The 20,178-nt window shown below is 43.6% G+C and overlaps 1 protein-coding gene across 1 annotated transcript in view; it reads right to left on the bottom strand.

Moving 5' to 3' along the window:
* Positions 1-2,083: 2,083 nt before the first annotated feature.
* Positions 2,084-20,178, bottom strand: part of Opn5 (opsin 5) — a 25,866-nt gene continuing 7,771 nt past the window's right edge. The window contains exons 3-6 of the mRNA XM_005389879.2: positions 17,326-17,496; positions 13,563-13,897; positions 2,777-3,018; positions 2,084-2,147 (exon numbers count right to left, since the gene is read on the bottom strand). Of these exons, the coding sequence (XP_005389936.1) occupies positions 2,084-2,147; positions 2,777-3,018; positions 13,563-13,897; positions 17,326-17,496 (812 nt within the window). The remainder of the gene's footprint in view (positions 2,148-2,776; positions 3,019-13,562; positions 13,898-17,325; positions 17,497-20,178) is intronic.

Below are 20,178 nucleotides of genomic sequence, written 5' to 3'. Positions count from 1 at the left end.
TTTTTTTTAAACTGTGTTAAAGGACACATTTTAGTTAACTGGTTAATAAAGGAAAGGATATGATCGACCTTCGAGGACTTCTGCACAATATCAATGTTGAATTTCACCTTGTAGGTAAATCTGTCCTAACCTGCATCAGGTTCCTCCTGTGGACATCACTACCCTACTATTACCTAAGCAGACAACACACATCTTCTTTCACTCTTTGCCTCCACACAACCAAGTACCAAGAACTCCTACTTCTTAAACTGTTCTAAAGCTAGATTTGAAAAAAAAAAAAAAAAAAAAGCTAGGTTTGCATCTCCATTTCCATTGTCGTGCCTTAATTGGGATTTCACTCATTCTGACTTCTCTGTATAGCCCCTAACTGGTCTGACAGCCCCCAAGCTTGATCATGCCCCTTTACCCAGGCGATCTCCCCTCCATGATGCCACTGGACCAGTCTTTCTAAACACGACCAGCCTTGCCACCTCCTTCTCTGGCTCTGGCAGGATGACCATGGCCAGCCCCACCTTGGACACCCTCATCTGTTCCCATGATAGTGAAAGCAGCAGCTGCCATGGTGCCCCATGATTTACATGTGTATCATCCTGTCGAGGACTCCCAATAATGACCCTGTGACACAGTTGTCACTGTCCCAGTTTACAAGCTGGCCAGAGGTACAAAGCCACTGCCCTAAGTTCATTCCCTATTTCCCTATTCTAATGCCAATTTTGCCTCCTTTTTTCAAACTTCAATAAGCAGTCCCAAGCCTCAAGCAGAGCTGTTCATTCTTTTTGCGTTAATCACAGAGCACATTTTATAGCGTTGATTCATTGCTTTTCTTGAACCAATGACACATGTTAACTCATTCCTCTTCCTCCAACTCTCAAGAAAACTAAAAGACAGAGGAGCAGCAGGGGCCATCCACAGAGGGCTGAGCCTGGAGGAGGGGACTGCAGTCTTCACGTGGAAGGCTTAGGAGGTCATCAGTGGCACACAGGGGCCCCTCTCTCCTTTCTTCTCACTAGCAATTACCAGGAAGGCAGAACCATAGCTGAGGACAAGGGTGACATTCCTGGTAGCAGGTGACAGAACAAGGGGCAGGATAGACACCATCCTGGCCCTGACACTAACAAAGAGCCATGTGCACAGCCCCATTCTCAGGCCAGGAGGAGGAGCCCATGGACACTGAGCAGAAGCTCTATGCGAACCTATTCACTGCCTTCCCCTCTCATTAGCGTTAAAGGACCACGATCCTCTGAAATCACTTCACACCCTTCATATTTACATCTGCTTCACTTCAGATTCCAAAAGGTATTTGTTGGGGGGGTGGGAATCAATAAAAGAAAGAAGGTCACAAAGAACAAACAAAGAATAGAAGTAACATTCACAAGTAGCTATTTTCACTAAGTTCATTTTCTAAGCAATTACAGCTAGTAGTGTACTGTTAGTACCCACTATATTAGTAACTAGAACTTAATGAGAAGAATCCACCTGGGTAAAATTACCGTCAGTGGGAATTATTTTTGTCCTCGAATTCAGAAATACAAGAGCAGTTTCCACTTAGGGATTTCAGACAAAGCTGATTTCCCTGGAGGACTCCTCTGAGGAATCATTGCCATTAGAAAATGGCCCTCTGTCCGCATGTAGAGAGAAGAGCTGTGAGAACCTAAGTGTTCACCAGTCATGGCCCAACACAGAGTCTCAGCGGTCACACACCCAAGGAACCCCGAATCTGCATCCCTGACCTACATCAAGAAAGGGTGATGATGTTGTGATAAAATTAAGTAACACCCTAGCAAACAAACTTTCAAACATTTTTCTTGATATATCAAACTTTGTACTGTTGGTAACCACAGATTTTAAAGCATAAGAAAAAGGAAGTCCCAGAATGCTCATCCTAATCTATTCCTAGAGGCTGCATCCTATCATCTAGCTTTCATTTGGCTGTTGGAATTTCCCAGCAAACCTCGGCTTGAGGAGAAAGAGGAAAAGTGTACAAAATATAAAAATATAAAGAGAAAAGTGTGGCCACAACCGTGAACAGCGGTGAAGAGGCAGAGAAGTGAGTGTCTGTGTCCGTGACAAGGCTGTGTCCTCCTCACACCTCTTGGTGGATTTCCAGCACGGCAGAAGACTTCCTGACGGTGGTGACAGTGTGCAGCCTGGGTGCAGAGGAAGAAAACACAAACTGACATACGTGTACACATATCTACATCTATGCACCCACAGCTACAGCCGTACCTGCGTACATCCTGTCAACTTGACTTCTGTGAAAACTTTGTGCATAAGACTTGAATTAGAAAGAGATCAAAATTAATCCTGAAAAGAAAACACTGTGGCACAAACCAAAAAAGTTCTACCTTTCTCTCCTTCTCTGGATGCCCAACTCCTACCTCTTAGCTAGTAGTTATAGTGTCCCAAACAAAAGAATCTCTCCATTATGGGAATTTAATTTGGGGTTCATGTCGTGTGAACAATAGTAAAAAGTAAGCGGCCCCAGAGAAGAAAGTTCAAACTATGGAGGACATCCTGGTTTCTCCAAAAGATACAGCTCAGTACCTTGGCTGCTCTGGGCTCAAAAACAGGATCTCTTTTTTTCCTACCTACCCCATCATCCAACCCCCATATACCTCAGTTTGAGGACTTTTGATGAATGGGAAATACAGTCCTGCCCACATCGCTCCCAGGCTATAAATTCCAACTCTAGAGAGATGGCACATCCTAGTGGTCTGAACCCCCACACCGTCCCAAAACAAAGAAAGAATGACTTTTCTAACTTCTGGAATCTTACCTAAAGTCTTCCAAAGATTTCTTCTTGGTTGCTTTCAAACCACCATTCCGGCAGCAGGCAAATCTGTGATCAATGAGCTGGTAGATGATGGGGTTGTACATCGCTGCCGACTTGGCCAGCAGAGTTGGCACCACAGAAAGCTGGATGGGGATGGAGTCTGGCCTTCCAAAGGCAGACCACACCGAGACCACTGCGTAGGGGATCCAGGCAATCAGGAAGCCGGCACAGATCAACATGGCCACCTGAGGGGAGAAGGCAGAGAGGACAGAACAAGAAACGCAGTGGATGGAAGCACTTGAGATAGCAGGTATAGGGAACAAGGAAGTCCCCGTGGCACATCCAGCAACACTTGTTGGTTGTGTTTCCACTGACCTTGCCCTCAGGAATCGTGTATCCTTGCTACCTCCCACCCATTCTCCACTCTAGAATTTGAATGCACACAAAGACCCAAAGCGTAATCCTGTAATAGCTGTCAGATTGTGCTTGCACTGGGGCAAAATAGTCATAATACAAAAAGATGCCTGTTCTCCTGAGCTTTCCAGACTTCTCAGCCCTCATTCACTTCAGAACTTGACAGAAAATATGTTCCCCTTGATGAAATTTTAAATCACCCACATTCGCCTTAGGAACTGAGCATCTTTGCCCTGGTTTGAAATTCTAATATACATTTTCTTCAGCAGTTCCCATTAAATGTTATTTCTTTTGGCTCAAGCTTTTCCCAACTGGGAGGCTTAGATTGTGAAAATTCACCAGGTAGCAAGTAAAAGAAAGGAGTCATCAAGCCTCTGCAAAGTGGTGCAGTTGTATAGAGTGAGGATTTCCCACAAAGCACTTTTCTCGCTCACAAAATTATTAAGTTTTAGGGACCTCTAAATTTTCAGACTAAAGAATAATCAGAGATAGAATTTAAATCACCCTTGCAAGTCTCTCTCAATCTGTAGTTTCATCCCTTTAATAATACAGCCCCAGTTCATACCCCATAACCATCTTTCTGGCCCTTTCACTTCTCTGCATCCAACCCTTTTAGTGGGTGGTTGGTCCAGAGTCCAGCCCCAGTGCTGTGGGGACTGCAGGGTGCCTTAGTGCCTGAAACATGTCCCTCCAGTACACAAATAGCTACATTACCAGGAAGCATGTGACTCAGATGCAGGCTCAGAGAAAACTACATCCTATTGGGAAAATTAAGAACAGCTTTGGAAGACATAGTATACAACCTGCACCTCAGCAAGTGGAAATGAAGAAAAGTAGTGAGCCAGAGTAAGTAGAGGCATAGACAAGAATGGATGAGGTTTGCATCCAACTAGTGAGCAATTCACTTTGTGAGGAGGAAACAGCAAGGTAGATGGGATGGGACAGAAGATGACATCCATGTGTTCATGGTTTTCTACTGCAAATCACTGAACCTGCACTAGATTCTACAGATTCTGTATGCACTCAGACACTCATAGGTTTTCTAACAGGAACAGGAGGAGAACTCTACTTAACAAGGTTCATCTGCAGCATAGACTAGGCAGGAAGGGGGAGAAGGGAAGATTACCATTCATTCGTTTAATTAAGGGGGTGGTCAAGCATCCCATCCTCTACGCTTTGTGCAGAAGACACAGTAAAGAACAAAGCAGACACATCCTGCCCACATAGAATCTGTGCTCTCAGCAGGTTTTTGTTTAGGCAATGGTCTAAACAAGAGATAAGAGGAGTTGTAATTAGGGCCATAATAGCAGCAAATGGAGCCTTGGCTCTTTGGTTTTTATTTTCAGCTACCAGACCCTAACTGAGACAGACAGAAAGAGAGAGAGGGAGAGGGAGAGGGAGAGGGGGAGAGAGAGAGAGAGAGAGAGAGAGAGAGGCACTAATTTCAAGTTGTCCTTACTCTGTTATTTACTAGAATATTCGTCCTGTGAGATAATTAAACTAGGAGTCTATTCAAAGCAATCCTATGTAGAAGACATTTGTCTATTTTCATGTTTTACATTTATCCTCTCTTTCCCAGCATGTCCTCCACTTTAGCAATGCCAGGACTGCTCTCTGCCTTGGCTGTTTTTGAAGTTGACATCAAGGCCCCATGTGATTCAAGTCACACTAGTCAGAGGGCTGTGTGCCCCTGGCTACAGTCATAGGGACAGGAGTTGGGTCAGATTCAGCTTTGGAATTTTAAAAGCAGCCTTCCTTTTACCTCTGAGCTTCCTGGCATCTTGGGAAGATGTAAACTGATACTGGGTCCATACTGCTCCCGCTTTTTCGCATTGCTTAATTTAAGAAAAAAGTAACCACAGGTTCTCCCCAGCCTTAGAGTTGTGAAGAGTTATGTGAATCAGTGGTAAGAGGGAAGGCACCTGGCTTATCTGTAATGGTTAAAGCAACAATACTTGAAATGTTTTTTGCTTTAGGAGTTGATGGGATTTGTTTTAGTTTTGGTTTTTTGTTTCGTTTTGTTTGTTAACAACAAAGTCATGGTGTGAAGGTGCATTTCACTACACTTTCCTGGAAGCAGAGCTCTCGTACATAGAAAATGGCCCAAAGCCTTAGTCTGCAGAACAGTCAGTCTTGAGGTGTCTTTGGCCTGGAAGTTCACTTCTGTGAGGTGTGCAAAAGTGAGGGTTGGGAGATCTGCCCTAAAATCTCAGAGGTTCTAAAGCTCCCCCCAAGAATTGCAAAGCTCATCTCCAAAAATGAACTGCAGCTAAGCAAAGCCTTCATCATAATACACATTTGTTCCATTTTACGTTGACTCTGAATCCCCAGGAGGGAACCCAGTGCACCCAGTACTGTGCCTGTCCTGCAGCCCTGGGTCAGGGTCTTGAGCCCAAGTCCTCGCCTCCACTGACTGATCAACTGGGAAGACCCAGTGAATGTTTGCAGCTCTCCGTGGAGCTTGCTTTTCTATCCTTTGGCAGAAGCTAGACGAGAAGTTTTCGTTTGGTTTGGTCTGGCTGACTTTTGTTTGTAAATGGAATGCATGCTTCAAGGCCTGCAGTGAGGGCTTTCTTTTGCTAAGTCCCCACATTAAACGTTAACTGTATAAATAAAGCTTGCTCTAGCAGGTGTCTGGGGACTTAAAACAGCCCCTGCCTGCTTCCTTGGTGAGTCACACAAAGATTTCACGGCATCTCAGAAGCTGTTTTCTGTGTTGTTGGCAAAGTCACCGACAAAAAATAGATTAGCACTTAGTCCATAATATTGCCTATATTTTACATATTTCCTACTTTTTCGGGATTGTGTAATAGGGGTCAGGAGAGATTTAAGCATTTGTGTTATGTTATCCTTTTTAAAAGAACATATGAGAACTAAACTGCAGTGTGGTTTTAATAACACAGAGCAAATGAATTATTGAGAGTTTACTGGCTTTAGAGTAAAGCTGAATGATCAGAAATCAACTTTAAAGCAGAAAGAGGACGAAAGGCCAGATCTAAAAGACCGAAGAATATCATCAGTATTTCTGAAGTGAGTACAAAGAGCACAGGCACCTTCCCATTTTAAAATATACTCCATAAATATTAAACACATATTGAAACTAATAAAAAATATTAAAACCATTCTAAGATTTACTCCCCCAAAAGACCCCAAGCCTTTCCTGTTACACTCCGTTTTTCTAGAACATTCTCCTTAGCATAAAATGTCCTTGACCCTCCCTCTCCTACAGCTGTCCTCATTGTGTTTTCCAAACTTCATTCCCAGATATCCAAACCAGTTCTCACAAGGCCACTCCACCTGCTAACTTTTTCTAAATTGTTTGTTGTTAGTTACTTTACTTTTCCACACTGCCTCTTGGTTCACTGGCAAAGCAGTTAAACTTCAAACTCCCGGGTTAGACAGGTTTTGTGAAGAAAATTCACAGAAGATGTGCTTGGCTGCTGCAGAAGAATCCCACATCTGGAACCCATTCACCTTAACTGCATCTCACCCCAGAGGACCAAGGGACATCAGTGTTTTTCAACTCTACTTCAAGCCTGCGCTAACTGTCTCAAAAGCACGTGTTGTCCATAATTGCTTGATTCGTGTGAACTAAGCAATTAAAACAATAATAGAATAATAACATTGAAAGTGAATTCTCCAAATTGCACAAGGCTCTGGCTCTGGATCCCACATAAGGGAGCCACCCTGGAAGATGTGGTTCCCAAGGAGCCAGGTCCCATCCTCCAGTGTGGAGACATGGGGAGGGAAGAGCCATAGGCTACAAGAGCCTCTGGGAAGAAGCTGGGGACCTGCTGCTTCAGTGGAGCACTCACTGGACAGGACATGGGGATGCAAAGACTCGGTTTTTCTATGTTGGGGGTAGCTGGAAAGCCCCTGGATTTGTTCTCAACCAGCAGGAAAGTGATAGCAAAGGTAGCTTTGGTATAGTGAATGCCAGCTTCAAGGTGCCTGCCTTGTACATAGGCACCGTTTCTTACAAGCAATGATATCCCCAGGCAGGAAGAGGATGAGGAACCTCACACTGGTGAATGATCCTCTTTGGACCTCTGTCTCTTCATTAATACAAAATAAGGCTTCCAACACTCATCTTTCATATTACCTTTTAAAAAGTCATCCAGCAATCTAAACATCTCTTCCTTCTGTGTTATCTATGTAAAGATAACCATTGCCAAAAGCCCAGCCCCTTCCTCCAAAAAAAAAGACTTTCAGAGGTACTTGGTGCACTCACCCGAGTTAACCCTGACTGTGATCCAAGGAGAAAATATGAATTCACACTTCAAAAAAAAAAAAAAAGAGTTCCACATTTTCCAGTTGCAATTTTCTCAAGTCTTAAAATACCACTACTCAAAAAAACAAGCAAGAGCTGCAAATGAAAAGCGAGGCGCGAATTAGGTCAGGTCACCCTGTGCGCCTGCGTTTTGGAGTTCGGGTCTAAAACTGAACACAAGATTCCCTGATGAAGCAGGAGTGGCTTAAAAAAAAAAAAAAAAAAAAAAAAAAAAAAAAAAAAACAGCGTAGATGTATCTGGTTCAGCAAGAGAGTGGGGGCCCTGATCTGTGCAGTGAGCCAGCCCTGGGGTGGATGCATACTGCTCAAGAAGGACAAGGACTCGAGTTGGAGTCCACTGGGTATGAGGCATGACCACTACTACAATGGTCTTGGGGGGGGCGGTAATCAGGAATCAAACTTAGGACCCTGCACTTGCCAGGCAGATGCTTGTGCCACTGAGTTACATCCCCAACTCCACTACGGTCTTTAAATAACTGGGTTAAGGTTACCACTTTCATAGGACCTCAAGGTTTTGAAGGCAATCAAGCTACCATTTCATTCCTCTCCACCGTCTCCTCTTGCAGATGAGGAAATGAAGGTGTAGAAAGAATAAACAGTTCGCCCAAGATAAATTATTCAAGATTCTGAGTTGCAAGTGAATGAGGTAGACTTTGGCTGCGTGAGGCTGACAGAGAATTTATTTAAAGGATATTGGTTGAAACAGAGCATTCTTGTGAACGCTGAACTTAAAATCAACACCCACAATCACACTCCAAACTGGGAGGTGACCTGTACTGATGCACAAGCCACTGGTGCTGAAGTGCCGATGGAAGATGCCTGCATCCATGGCTGAGCATGGCCATCAGAGTATCCTTTCTCAGCACTTCCTAAAGAGCTGTGCAGCTTCTCCCCAACCCCTCAGCAAGACACAAAATGTGGGAAATTCCTCAGACACCGAAGGATTAAGCTACTGGTAGCCAAAATAAACAGCAAAAGTTGACTGCATATAACTTCTCAGGGATGGGGACAAAGCTGGAACTAACCATTTGAAATTCCTTTTGTTATTAAGTCAGTCTGATCTGGTCCCTTTTTCTTCAACAAATATTTAATAAGAACTTATCAAGCTCTTGAGGCATTGTGTTAGGTCCAGGGAAGGAAACATGATCAGAAAGACATGGTTTCCCCTGCAGGCATATTGACTGGAGGGAAAGATAGGCCTTCAGCAAATAATCACAGACCTCAGTGTATAATTTTAAACTGGGCTGGGGATTTAGCTCAGCGGCACAGCGCCTGCCTGGCAAGTGCAAGGTCATGAGTTTGATTCCCGGTACCAGAAAAAAACCATAAAAAAAATAAAATATAATATAATTTTAAATTAACTAAAAACTTGACAAGTGGCAAGAAGGAAACACAGAGGTTGCAATGAAATATTATGAAAAGAAGACTTGAATTCATTTTTGGAACCACTTCTCTGGGAAATGACATTTAGGCTGGGAACACCTAAGGAGAACAAAGGAAAGTCATTAATTAACTCATGTAAAAAAAAGAAAAGGAGCATCCAGATTTCAGGTACAGCAGCACACGCCTGTAATATAATCTTAGCACTCTGGTAGGTTGAGGCAGGAGGAATCCAAATTTTAGTTCTACTTCAGCAATTTAGCAAGATCTGTCTCAAATAAAAATAAAAAAGGGCTTGGGGTTGGAGCTTAGTGCAAAGGCCCTGGGTTCAATCCTTAGTGCCAGAAGGAGGGAAGGAAAGGAGAGGGGAGGAAAATGAAAGAAACCAGCTATACAGTCCAGCTCCCCCAGAATCAACTTTTGGAGTCCACCAGGGAGTGCCCCAACCCCGTTCCTCACTATAAATAACATGTGGTGGGCAACAAAGGAGCGGAGTCCTTTGAGGGAAGCTGAGCGTCACAGTTTAGTCCTAACAATGCTTCCCAATCAATGCGAAAGAGCAAAGCAAAGCAAAGCAAAGCAAAGCAAAGTGTCCCTTTGGGTATGAAAGAGACAAAGACACCCACGCCAGGGGCCAAGGAACCTCTTAGCAGTCTCCAAAGTAATTACATTCATTTATTTGATTATACATTCATTCAAGTAATCTTGATAAATGTCCAGCAAGTGCTAGGCTCCCAGGTACAGAAGCAAATACAGCACACCTTGCCCTCACGCGCTGTCCTGTAAAGCACAGTAGCAGCACAGGACTCCGTGTGACAAGAGCCATCAGGACCCAGTGTTCTGATGATCCACAGCAAGAAACTTCGTCCAGCTACAAGGAATCAGAAAGGTTGTTCTGGTGGAAGTGACAAGTGACATCAAGAGAGACTGAGGTGCCTGCTAGATCTGGACACGGCTGCAGATCTGGACATTATCAGGCTCCAATCTGTGCTAAATGACAGCGTATGAAGCACTGTCAGGTATGGAACGAACCAACAGCTGGGAAATGAACCTAACTTCCAGGGCCCCTCCTGTCACTGCACCTCTCCTCTCAGTCAATCAGCAGCAAGAGCGATCACCACACTGTGTGAATATTTAACATGCAGAAACAGCCAAAGAAATAAAACATGCATTTCTCAGCTTCTCAGCTTCAAAATAGAAATGTGAAGCTTACGGGGATAAAACAGTTGAGAGTCAAAGGGCTTTGAGGGTAGGGGAAATGATTTGAGTACCCAAGGCCTTCTGTGGCACTAAGATTACTCTGCAAATGATACAGAGGAGGTCAGATTTCTCACCAAGAGCTGCAGCAAGGACATTAGAGGAGCCAGTGATCTGACCTTGAGAAGGCGTCCTGGACCTGCCTGGATCAGCACACAGGGCAGGGATGGGGCAAAGCAAGCAACAGAGCCCTCAACACATTTGGGGACATAAAAGGGCAAAACTTGTCCCTCTCTTCACAAGGTCTTCATTGAGTTCCTACTGGGTGGTTAGAGTAGAAGAGGTGGAGATGCAGCTCACAGTGCTTCTGAAGCAACGTGGTTGGCAGAGAAAGATGCCGTGGCTACCAGGACAGCTGTCACCAAGCCCAGAAGGAGTCAGAGATCTTCAAACTGTCAAGTCCATGAGTGACAGCCACCAAGCCAGGGCCCCCTAAGCACTGGCACCATAGCACTGTGAAAAATACTCAGGAGCATATGGTGGCCCTGAAAAGAAGGAGGAAGTCCCTGACAGTCATTATGAGACTTGGCATAATGGTGAGATTATGTTGACTCACAGCAGGGGAAGGGTACACCTATGTTTGTAGTCTGTGAAACTTTGAGCTGCTACAAAAGCCTAGCAAAATCATCATTAAAAAAATAATTACAAGGAACCCACAAAGCAGAGGAAGGTTTACAGAAGAATGCCAGATTTTAGCCTGATGAGATCAGACCGGCAGAAAGCAGGCTCAGATAATAACCCAGCTAGAAATAATTACAGCACGTAAAAAACTAAATGATTTTGATCCCAGGATCCAGGAAAGCAGCCTTTAAGTAACAAGCATTAGAGCAGGCTATTCTGAAAATCAGAAGCACCAAATGAACAAGCAAACTGTTGACACTGAGCAGTGGCTTAGCAGATGAGAAGACGTCTAAGGAGGAGAAAACCCCAGTACAGAGCTGTTTCTTCCTGTTTTTAGCCACCTAGAGAAATCAAAATTGGGTAGTAGTTGAAACTAGTAAAAGCTTAAGACCAACATCACAACCAAAAGTTTTATTTTTTAATGTGGCCGAATTGTGACATAAATGTTTCTGCAAATATTAACAATTAAAAGCATTTTATATTTGGTTTATTTTAAAATGTTTTATATACAAATGAAATGTAAACCTCTTACGTAAGATCAGTTAGTGTATGTTTGAAGAATATACATAAATATTTCATAGGCACAACAAGGGATTTGGGAAGCCTCCGCCGAATGAGCAATCGCCCCCTCAAGCACACACAAAGGACATAGGCGCAGGTCCCGCTGAGCAGTTCAGCCAACATGAAAGAGGAGGCGAGTATGAGATACAGAGCCTCCTGGAAACCAGGTCATGGATGGAACCAGCACTAGGGGAGGACAAGAAGGTGGAGCATCTGCTGCAGGACAACTTGCCCCATGGCCAGATGAGACAGGCATCACATTGCTTCTCTGGCTGTATCTCCATTCTTTCCCTCACTTTTTCTTTCTACTGGAAGAGGACATTTTATTCTTGGTGCAGTTGCCTAGTTACTAAATCAGTACCTGGTACAGAGAGGGATTTTGCTTCAATCCAATCCAAACTTCAATGGATTAATTTGGAGTACATTTATTTGTACAAAATCACAGAAGAAAAGTTTAAAAGAGAACTAGGAAGGAAGGACTTAATTCATGACATTGCACTTTATGGGATTATTTTGCTACTTTACAATCAATTACAAGACAGAAGTATAGCATGATTCCTGATTGTGCTTTTCCACCCAAAAACTTCTCTATTAATAAGTTATTGGTATATTTAGAGCAATCCAAAAGGACTTGGCAAAGCCTCAAAAACTCCTCAGGTTTAAGAGAGAAACATTCCTGAGATGAAGTCCCTGACTTGTTAAGAGCAATCTGTATCTGGAGAGAAGTATGTTACTGGAGGTCTTTGAAACCAGAGGTTTCCAAAGCAGGCTATGAAGACACTCGAGAGAAGGCAGTCAATCAACATGACTGATTAGGTACAGAGAGGAATGATTAGAACTTCAATCTGCATTTACTTTTATCTTTAAAATTTAAAATACAAACTAGAGCAAGTGTTATGACTTGTCTCATAAAAGCCTCATGCAGTCATAGGTGGGGCTTTTCAAAGGTGTCTGGATCTAGGGTGTGGGATGCTGGGATCAAGGATGTGATGCTGGAATTAATACATAGTGGGAAGTTAGCATTGAGGCTGCCCCATCCCGGGTGTGAGTACTACCTGCCCAAAGGGGGGTGGCCTGGATAGGATATAAAGGACAGAAAGAGAGTCCCTGCTTATAGCTTGTCACTTGTCACTTGTGGCTTGCTGGCTTGCTGCCTTCTGCCTTCTGCCTTCCATGAAGTGTTTCTGCTCTGCGATGGCCCTCTACTATGCCACCTGCCTTGGAGCCAGCCAACTATGAACCGAAACCTCTCCAAACTGTGAGTCAAATAAATCTTTCCTCCTTTAACTTTGGTTGCTGGGTATTGTGTCTCAACAATGAGAAAAGTAAGACAGCATGGTAACATGTAAGATAGAGTTTGATATTTTTCAATAAAAAGATGAAATACGGAAGCATGGTCAGTTGGAATTTATCCATAATTCCTAAAAGGCAAAAGGAAAATGAGAAACTATGGTTTCTTTAACACATAATATGCACCAGGTCTTTATCTCATAGTAGCATGTCCACAACAGCCCAAGGAGACAGATATTACCATTCTTGGAAAAGATATAAGGAGACAGAGACTCAAAGAGGCTAAGTATTCAGCTCTAAGGTCCAGAACTGCTGTGTCAATGACAGTTAAAACCCAAGTCTGTTGCCCAGTTGATTGCTTTTCCCTTACCCTGCTGTATCTAAAGAAATGTCAGCTCTGGAACCAGCATTGCCTAAGAACCAAGCCCTGCAGAAACTGCTTTGTGTGAAGACAAGTTCACCACCAGAAAGTCTTTATAGGAAACACTGTCTCTGAATAACCAAGTGGTAGCATGTCCCTACACTGCTCACCCAGGTCCCTGCAAAACAGTAAACACTGTGTGGCATTGCATGATATATGACCATTACTGCCATTACTGAAAGAATTATGAAAAATTCATGGCATCCTACTCCATAGACAAAATCAGGCTGGTAGATGTTTAAACATGTGTGTGGTCCAGCCCTGTAGCTCTGTAGCAGAGCACTTGTCTAGCAAGGTCCTGGATCCGATACACAGTGCTGCAAAACAAAGCAAAACATCTGAGAATAAAATAATACTTTTTAAAAAGTGTGTGTGCGCGTGCATGCACGCGCGCATAAAAGGCAGAGACAGAGGAGAGTCTGTAAAAGTTTAGGTCAACAATAACAAACCTCAGAAGTGTATTAACATAGGATTCTAGGTTTCCCTGGACACGCATCACCCTCTGCAGCTTCAGCCAACCAGAAAACCCCTTGTTAAACTGTGACCATCATTACCTTGGTCAGTTTCATCTCAAGCACATGGCTGCTGTGGATCCGGCTATCAAAGTGGGCAACCTTTTTGGAGGAGGACTTCACCTTGGCGATGATCTTCACATAGGAGAACACAATTGTGGCCGTGGGGAGTAACAGGCAGAAGAAGAGGATGTTCAGGATGAAGACCTGGCCCCCGGCCGAGGCCTGGGCCAACCACCAGTCCAGGGTGCAGGAGGTCCCAAAGGGCTCGGGCGCGTAGTCCCCTAGGCCTACCAGGGGCATGGTGGTCCAGAAGGACACATAGGCCCAGATGGCCGCCAGGCAGATGTAGGCGTGCTTTCTCTTCAGCCAGACCCCTGGAGGCAGAAGAAGAGTGTTACCCCGATGCCATCTGCCCTGCACCTGAGCACCTCCCTCGGCACGTCACACTCCACCTCCAAAGAGTCATTCCATTGAATGCTGGGAGACGTGAGCAGAAAATGGAAGCCTGAGGGAGATGCGGTGAAGGGCGAGATCCAGAGCAGGGGTCTTTCTCCAGGAGAGTGACATGTGAAGAGATTGTCACAGGGAAGGTTTTCTCTGGGCACCTGGAGCTTTGGGAGGGAGAAGTGGCAAAGGCCAGGAAGATAGGACAGGTAGTAAAAGACAGGAGGATGCTGAAGGCAAAGAGGATCTTGGGAAATCATCTCAAGAGCGTGTGTTAGTGGGTCATCCAAGGGTCCAAGGGAGAATCCTTTGGAAGGTGAGAAATCACAAAACATCGTCGTTGTGTCTTTACAATCCCTTCCTTCTGAAAGCTCTTGTGTATCTACACCCCTTTGTCTTCCTCGGAAGGTGCTAAGTGGGGATAAGTGAGTCATGACCATGACAAGATGAGGGTGGGGGCCTGTCTCTGGCCATGTGTGGAGCAGATTTTGAGTCTTCAAATTTTAGTCTTACAACAGGCACGCTCACACAGCCAAGCAGGGCGAGGCTGAGAATCTAAGACATTTATACTATGTTCTGCAAAGTAATTCTGTGAAAATATTTTCAGGAAGACAAAAAACGAGCTCCGTATTTAACACTAGTTTCTTACCAAAAGAGAATTCAAGAGAAAGAAATAGTACAGTCATCTAAAAAAAAAAAAAAGCTATAAAACACTAGTGGTCATTTTCCAAGGTTCAACACCCCCCAAAATAAGTCACCCTGACCTAAGGCCATGGCCTCCACATGACAGCACTTCCAACCCTCACTCATCACCTCAGCAAAAGGGCCAGGGCAGGGGTTTGCTCTGCTTTGATCTTGGAGTAATGGAAAAGAAATATCAAAGTATGTTCAATAAAAATTGAGTGATGTCTTCATCATAGACTCAGGGTCTGTCTGCACTCAGAACAGTGTGAAATAGATAAAGTCCATATGGCTCTAATTCTTCTATTTCTTGCATTTCACCTTGCTCATGGAACCTTTCCAGATATCCAAAGTGCTTAACAGTGAAATGGAGGAAATAAAAATGCATTGCTTACAGGTTTAATAAGGGTTCTGTGAATGATGTGAAGGGCCTGCTTGGCAGACTATGACACCCCAGGTTGACATGAATCTGTACCCCTGTGTCCACATGTCTCATTCAGCACTAACGAGAAATACAGTTGTTTGTTTCTACACTGTACATTGATTGTTAGCTCCAGTTTCCCAAATAAGTGGGCTTTCACATCATCAAATGCAAATCTCTCAAGCCTCAACCAGATAAGGACAGCAGTCGTGTAGCCACACAAGATTTCAGCTCTTGGTTATCCATCAGAACAGAGAAAACATCGGCAGGGATCATCACATAGGCTCACGGGAATGTGCAGAGGCAGACGCGTAAGCATTCACGGTTAGGGTGGCTGAGTGAGGTGTTTCATACTTACATTCGAGTGTGGTGAAAGGCTGTCAATACAGGAGGGAGTAGATTAGTAGATTGGTTCTGTGTTGCTCCAGAAGTCAGAACTAGGACCAATGGGAGGAGGTTACTGGGAGGCAGTTTTGTCTCAATATAAGGAATAACATTGTTACAACGAGAGCAGACCAATCAGAGAATGGGCTGCCTTGTGCAGTAGTAAGCTCCCCGTCACTGGTCACTGGAATTAGGAAGAAGCCAAGGGGTCCTCTCTCAAGGAGGCCTCCAGTCAGCTTACCACGCTGTCCCCAAGTGACCTCCTGGTTCCCACATGGTGATCACTGCGTGGAGGGTTGAATGGTGCGTTTTACTGACTGATGAGACCGTATGCCTGGGCCTCAACCTCACACAAGCTGGGAGATCTGTACAAAGCTCATATATGAGTTATGCCCTGCGGTGGTCCTGGTGGTGACCCAAACTTAAACTGAAGAAAATACTTAAAAACAGAGGCCAAGGCTCTGTTTTCCTCAGAAACTCACAGGGAGTTTAACTTTTCGCCTTCTTGTTTATAAAATTAAGTTAAATTTCAATTATTTGGCATGACCAAAAACAAGCTTATGAAGAAAAACATGAGGCTCTGATGTCATCCAAAATATATATTATTGTATTTTTGAACTTTGTTGGAATTTTTGATTCAAGTGATTTTTATTGGAAGCTGTACATGTTTAGAAAAGGAGACGTTGTATCCTGAAGATAGTGTTTCAGGAGTATCCCCACATCCTAGTTTATGTTCTCAGACAGCTCAGGGAGTATAAATTTTTAAAATACAAAGGGAGCCAGGCATGCTGGTGCATGCTGCAACTTCAGCACTCTGAGAGGCTAAGGCAGGAGGATTCCAAGTTTGAGACTAGTCTGGGCAACTTAGAGACTTAGTGAGATCTTGTCTCAAAAAAAAAAATTAAAAAACAAAAATTTAAGGGCTGGGGATATGTTTCAATTTGAAGGCCATCGGTTCAATTCCCAGCACCACAAAAATAAATAATATAGCAAATATAGTGTAATATGAAATTCTATCATGGCAAGAGAGCCAGGTGGGTTTAATCTCTCCCACCTCAGTCTCCTGGCCACACTGAGTCCCCATGGTCACAGGCACCCCAAGAACACATTGACAGTCAAAGAAGCCTCCTACAGAGGCATCAGATGATTCCCAGGCAGTGCCAGCCTCTCAGCACTAAACTTAAATGCCCAAAGGCTTCTCTTCAGGTTTATTCAATTCCCAGAACCTCAAGAAGCCAAAATACCAAAAGTGATTTTAACCACTAGAATGGCCTAATCTTCAAAAAATGAATGGTTGAGCCTCCAAAAACATGTTCATTGCCAGCTCCTCCCTCACCGGCTCCTGGAATCAGGCATCTTCCCACCTACCAACACCACAATCAACTGCTGGGTGGATTTCTGTGTGTGTCCTTTGGTGCAGGGGCAGCTGCATGGCCCTCTGCTCTTGGAGGTGAGCATTTTGGTTTTCCTCATCTCTGAAATCATAAGGAGTCCTAAAGGAGAATCACAAACAGCTTTTCTTATCATTGCACTTACTATGTAGGAAATCCACTAAACATCTCAGACCTGACATCTGTCAATCTTTGTATGTTTGTTTGCATGACAAAATACGACCAAAGCTTACATACTTTATATGACTTTTTTTTAAAGCAGTAGTCAAACACCAGACACTATTATAGAAGTAATCTTAAAAGAAATCTATAATAACACAGTCAAATCCTTAAACATATGTTAGAACAAGATAGACTACAAATAGAAATGCTCTTGGTCTCTGAGGTTATTAATAATCTTTATTTACTGTGTAAAAATGTACAAAGCTGATACTGAATTGATCTAACTGACTATCAGGGAATGAGGAACCTTCCAACTTACCATAAGATAGATAGCAGATTTTCAGGTATCGATCCAGGCTAACCACCGTCATGGTGATGAGGCTTCCACAGCCAAAGAAAAACCCAGCCCATCCGTACCAGCGGCAGCCGATCCAGCCGAACACCCAGCGGTGCCGGAAGCAGGAGATGATGGTGAAGGGCTTGCCTACAACTGAGCACCACACAGGTGTCAGGGGAAGGTGACAAATTCCCCTCCTGCTCAACTCACCTGGCCCCCTACACATACCCTCCAGGTTAGTAGAATTCTGGGAGCTGTCTTTGAATAAACTGAGTTTGAAGCTGCAGCCATCCAAACAGCCAAAGATATCAGAAGGACAGAGGAGGAATATTTTAAAGCAATTATTATATAAAGAATTACCACAGTGAAATCCAGCTTTAGGGAGGACAAGAGATGTGATTTCACTGGGAAGAGACCGCAATCTGTTCATTTGTAATGTTTTGTTGAAATAGTTCATTTGAAAGTCAAAGGAAAAGGGCAATTATACCCACAGTGAAGTATCTGAGAGATTTTCTCTTCAGGCCCACATTTTTTACACTGATTCCCCCAAAGTGTGCCCAAGATGCCATTATTTTTCTTCCCTCTGACGTTAGACATTCAAGCTTGAGTGACCAGAAGGACCTGTGAGAATCAGGTTCTGTCCACTGCGCTTCACCACTCATGCGACCCCCGGTCAGCTCAGTTAGACACTGAGGTTCTACAGACCATGATCCCATGAGTTTGTCTCCAAAACAAACACATAGACAAACACACTTAAATAATCAAATAATACAGGGCAAGGTACACACTTCTCGGCAGTCAGCATTCACAGCTCTAAAATTTTCCGAAAGTCAGAAAATCACTATCCCTGTGTGCCATAGCATTTCCCAGATAGTCACTAGAAAACTCTACTGCAAAGAATGCTGTATCACAGATTACGAAGGACAGTATCATTTAACTGCTCAGAGTTCTTTAAAAGGAGACTGCTCAAGTCTCACAGCTCCAAGACCGATTCCAGAATGTATAGAGACTTGGGACCTAATAGTCATATGATTTTTTAATTCACTTGATTTGTTTCCTGTTTTACTACAATGTCTAGGATTTCCAACACAATGTAAAATAGAAGTAATGACAATAGACATCCATGTAGTGTGCCTAACTTTAAAAAGAAAGACTTTAAATGTTTCAGTGAGTGTGACTTCCTTGCTGCCTTTTATCTGGCAAGAAATTCTTTTACCACACTAGTTTGTTAAAAATTTTGTTCCTTTTTAAAAATATATGTTAAGTCTTATTGGGTTTTTCTGCCTCTACTGAGGTGAGGATTTTTAGTACTCATTTAATCTATTAACACGGGATATTACCAGATTTATAATATTGACATATACATAACTTCCTGGGATACATAGAATTTTTTAAAATAAAATGCCCATAAAAAGTTGTTTTAACCAGTGGAGAAGGAAGAGATGGAAGACATATGAATGAAACAGAAAGAGAGAGAAAGAGTAGAATGTGATTTTCATCCACATCATCCACTTCCTTCTGGGAGACTTCTTAGAATCTGAGCACAGAACAGGAGGTTCCTACCAAGAAAAAAGATGTGAAAGTCAAATCCTGTGAAAGCTTGAAGGGAAAGAGGTGTCTGTCTGGGAAAGCCCTCCTTAGAAAACAATGGGCACTGGGCACTCTCTGGGTGACTTTTTTTTGATGCTGGGAATCGAACTCAGGACCTCAAACTTGTCCCCCAGGCACTGTACTACTGAGCTATATCCCTGCCCCCTCCTCACCCCTGTAACTTTAGAAGGAAAGAGGATTCCCCTCAGAGGAGTAAAGATTATGCCTTACACTGGAGGCAGACAAGGTGAGCTCCCAACTGATTTTAAAGAACAGTGCAGCTAACTTTCTCACAAACTTGAATTTGTCCTTCTATTGATTAAAAATATGTGTAACATATTTTTCTTTTACCATTTCCTTGTTGTTGTTATAATCAATAACTCCAGCTGGGGATATAGCTCAGTGGCACAAGCTCCTACCTGGCAAGCACAAGGTCCTGAGTTTGATTCCCAGTTCAAAAATAAAAAAATAAAAAGTACTTAAGAAACTCCAGAAAGCTGAATATTTCCAGGAAAACAGTAAAATGTGGGACATGAAAAAGGGAGAAGAGTGCAAGAGTTGGAAAAGACCTTGACAATCTATCTAGCAGTTTCCCAGTGCTTCTGCCTGGAGCCCATGGGAGTCCATGGACCTCCTCCGAGAGCTTGTGCAGTTGTGTGCTGGTGTGTGTGTGTGTGTGTGTGTGTGTGTGTGTGTGTCCATTCATGTGTGTGCATGTGTGTATGTGGTAAAGAGAACGGAGAACTCAGATTATAAGATATGGCATGAATGGTGGAGATTGGTGTTATGAAGAAAAATAGAGACATAGGTGGAAATTGTTGGTTTACAGAGGGGTGATTATGAAGAAAAATAGAGACATAGGTGGAAATTGTTGGTTTACAGAGGGGTGACATGGAGGTAGGTGCCCAAGCAAGCAGGCAAAAAGTCACAGAGGGAAAAATCTCCAGCCACAGGAGAGAGTAAACATATGGGCTGCAGGTAGTGCCAGAAGGTAGATGCCAAGGTAAGAAAAAAGACCAGTGAAGTTGACAGACTGGAGTGCGATGGGTCTGCTGTACCTGGGGCCTCGCTAGTCAAAGCTGTTGGAAGCACCCCTCTGGAGAAGAGCTTTGATGAGCTGTGGGTATCATGACAAGGTCTCTCTCCAGCCTTCCAGCCTGTAGAAGCTTCTGAACCAGGCTGGTGTTTAAAATCATGTAAATAGAGGAGGGCTTCCAGCGCACAGGGAGCTGCGGGTGGGGAGCG

This window comes from Chinchilla lanigera, unplaced genomic scaffold (genome assembly GCF_000276665.1).
Source record: "Chinchilla lanigera isolate Chin_1 unplaced genomic scaffold, ChiLan1.0 scaffold00036, whole genome shotgun sequence".
Lineage (NCBI taxonomy): Eukaryota > Metazoa > Chordata > Mammalia > Rodentia > Chinchillidae > Chinchilla > Chinchilla lanigera.
This window is presented reverse-complemented; position numbering and strand designations above follow the sequence as displayed.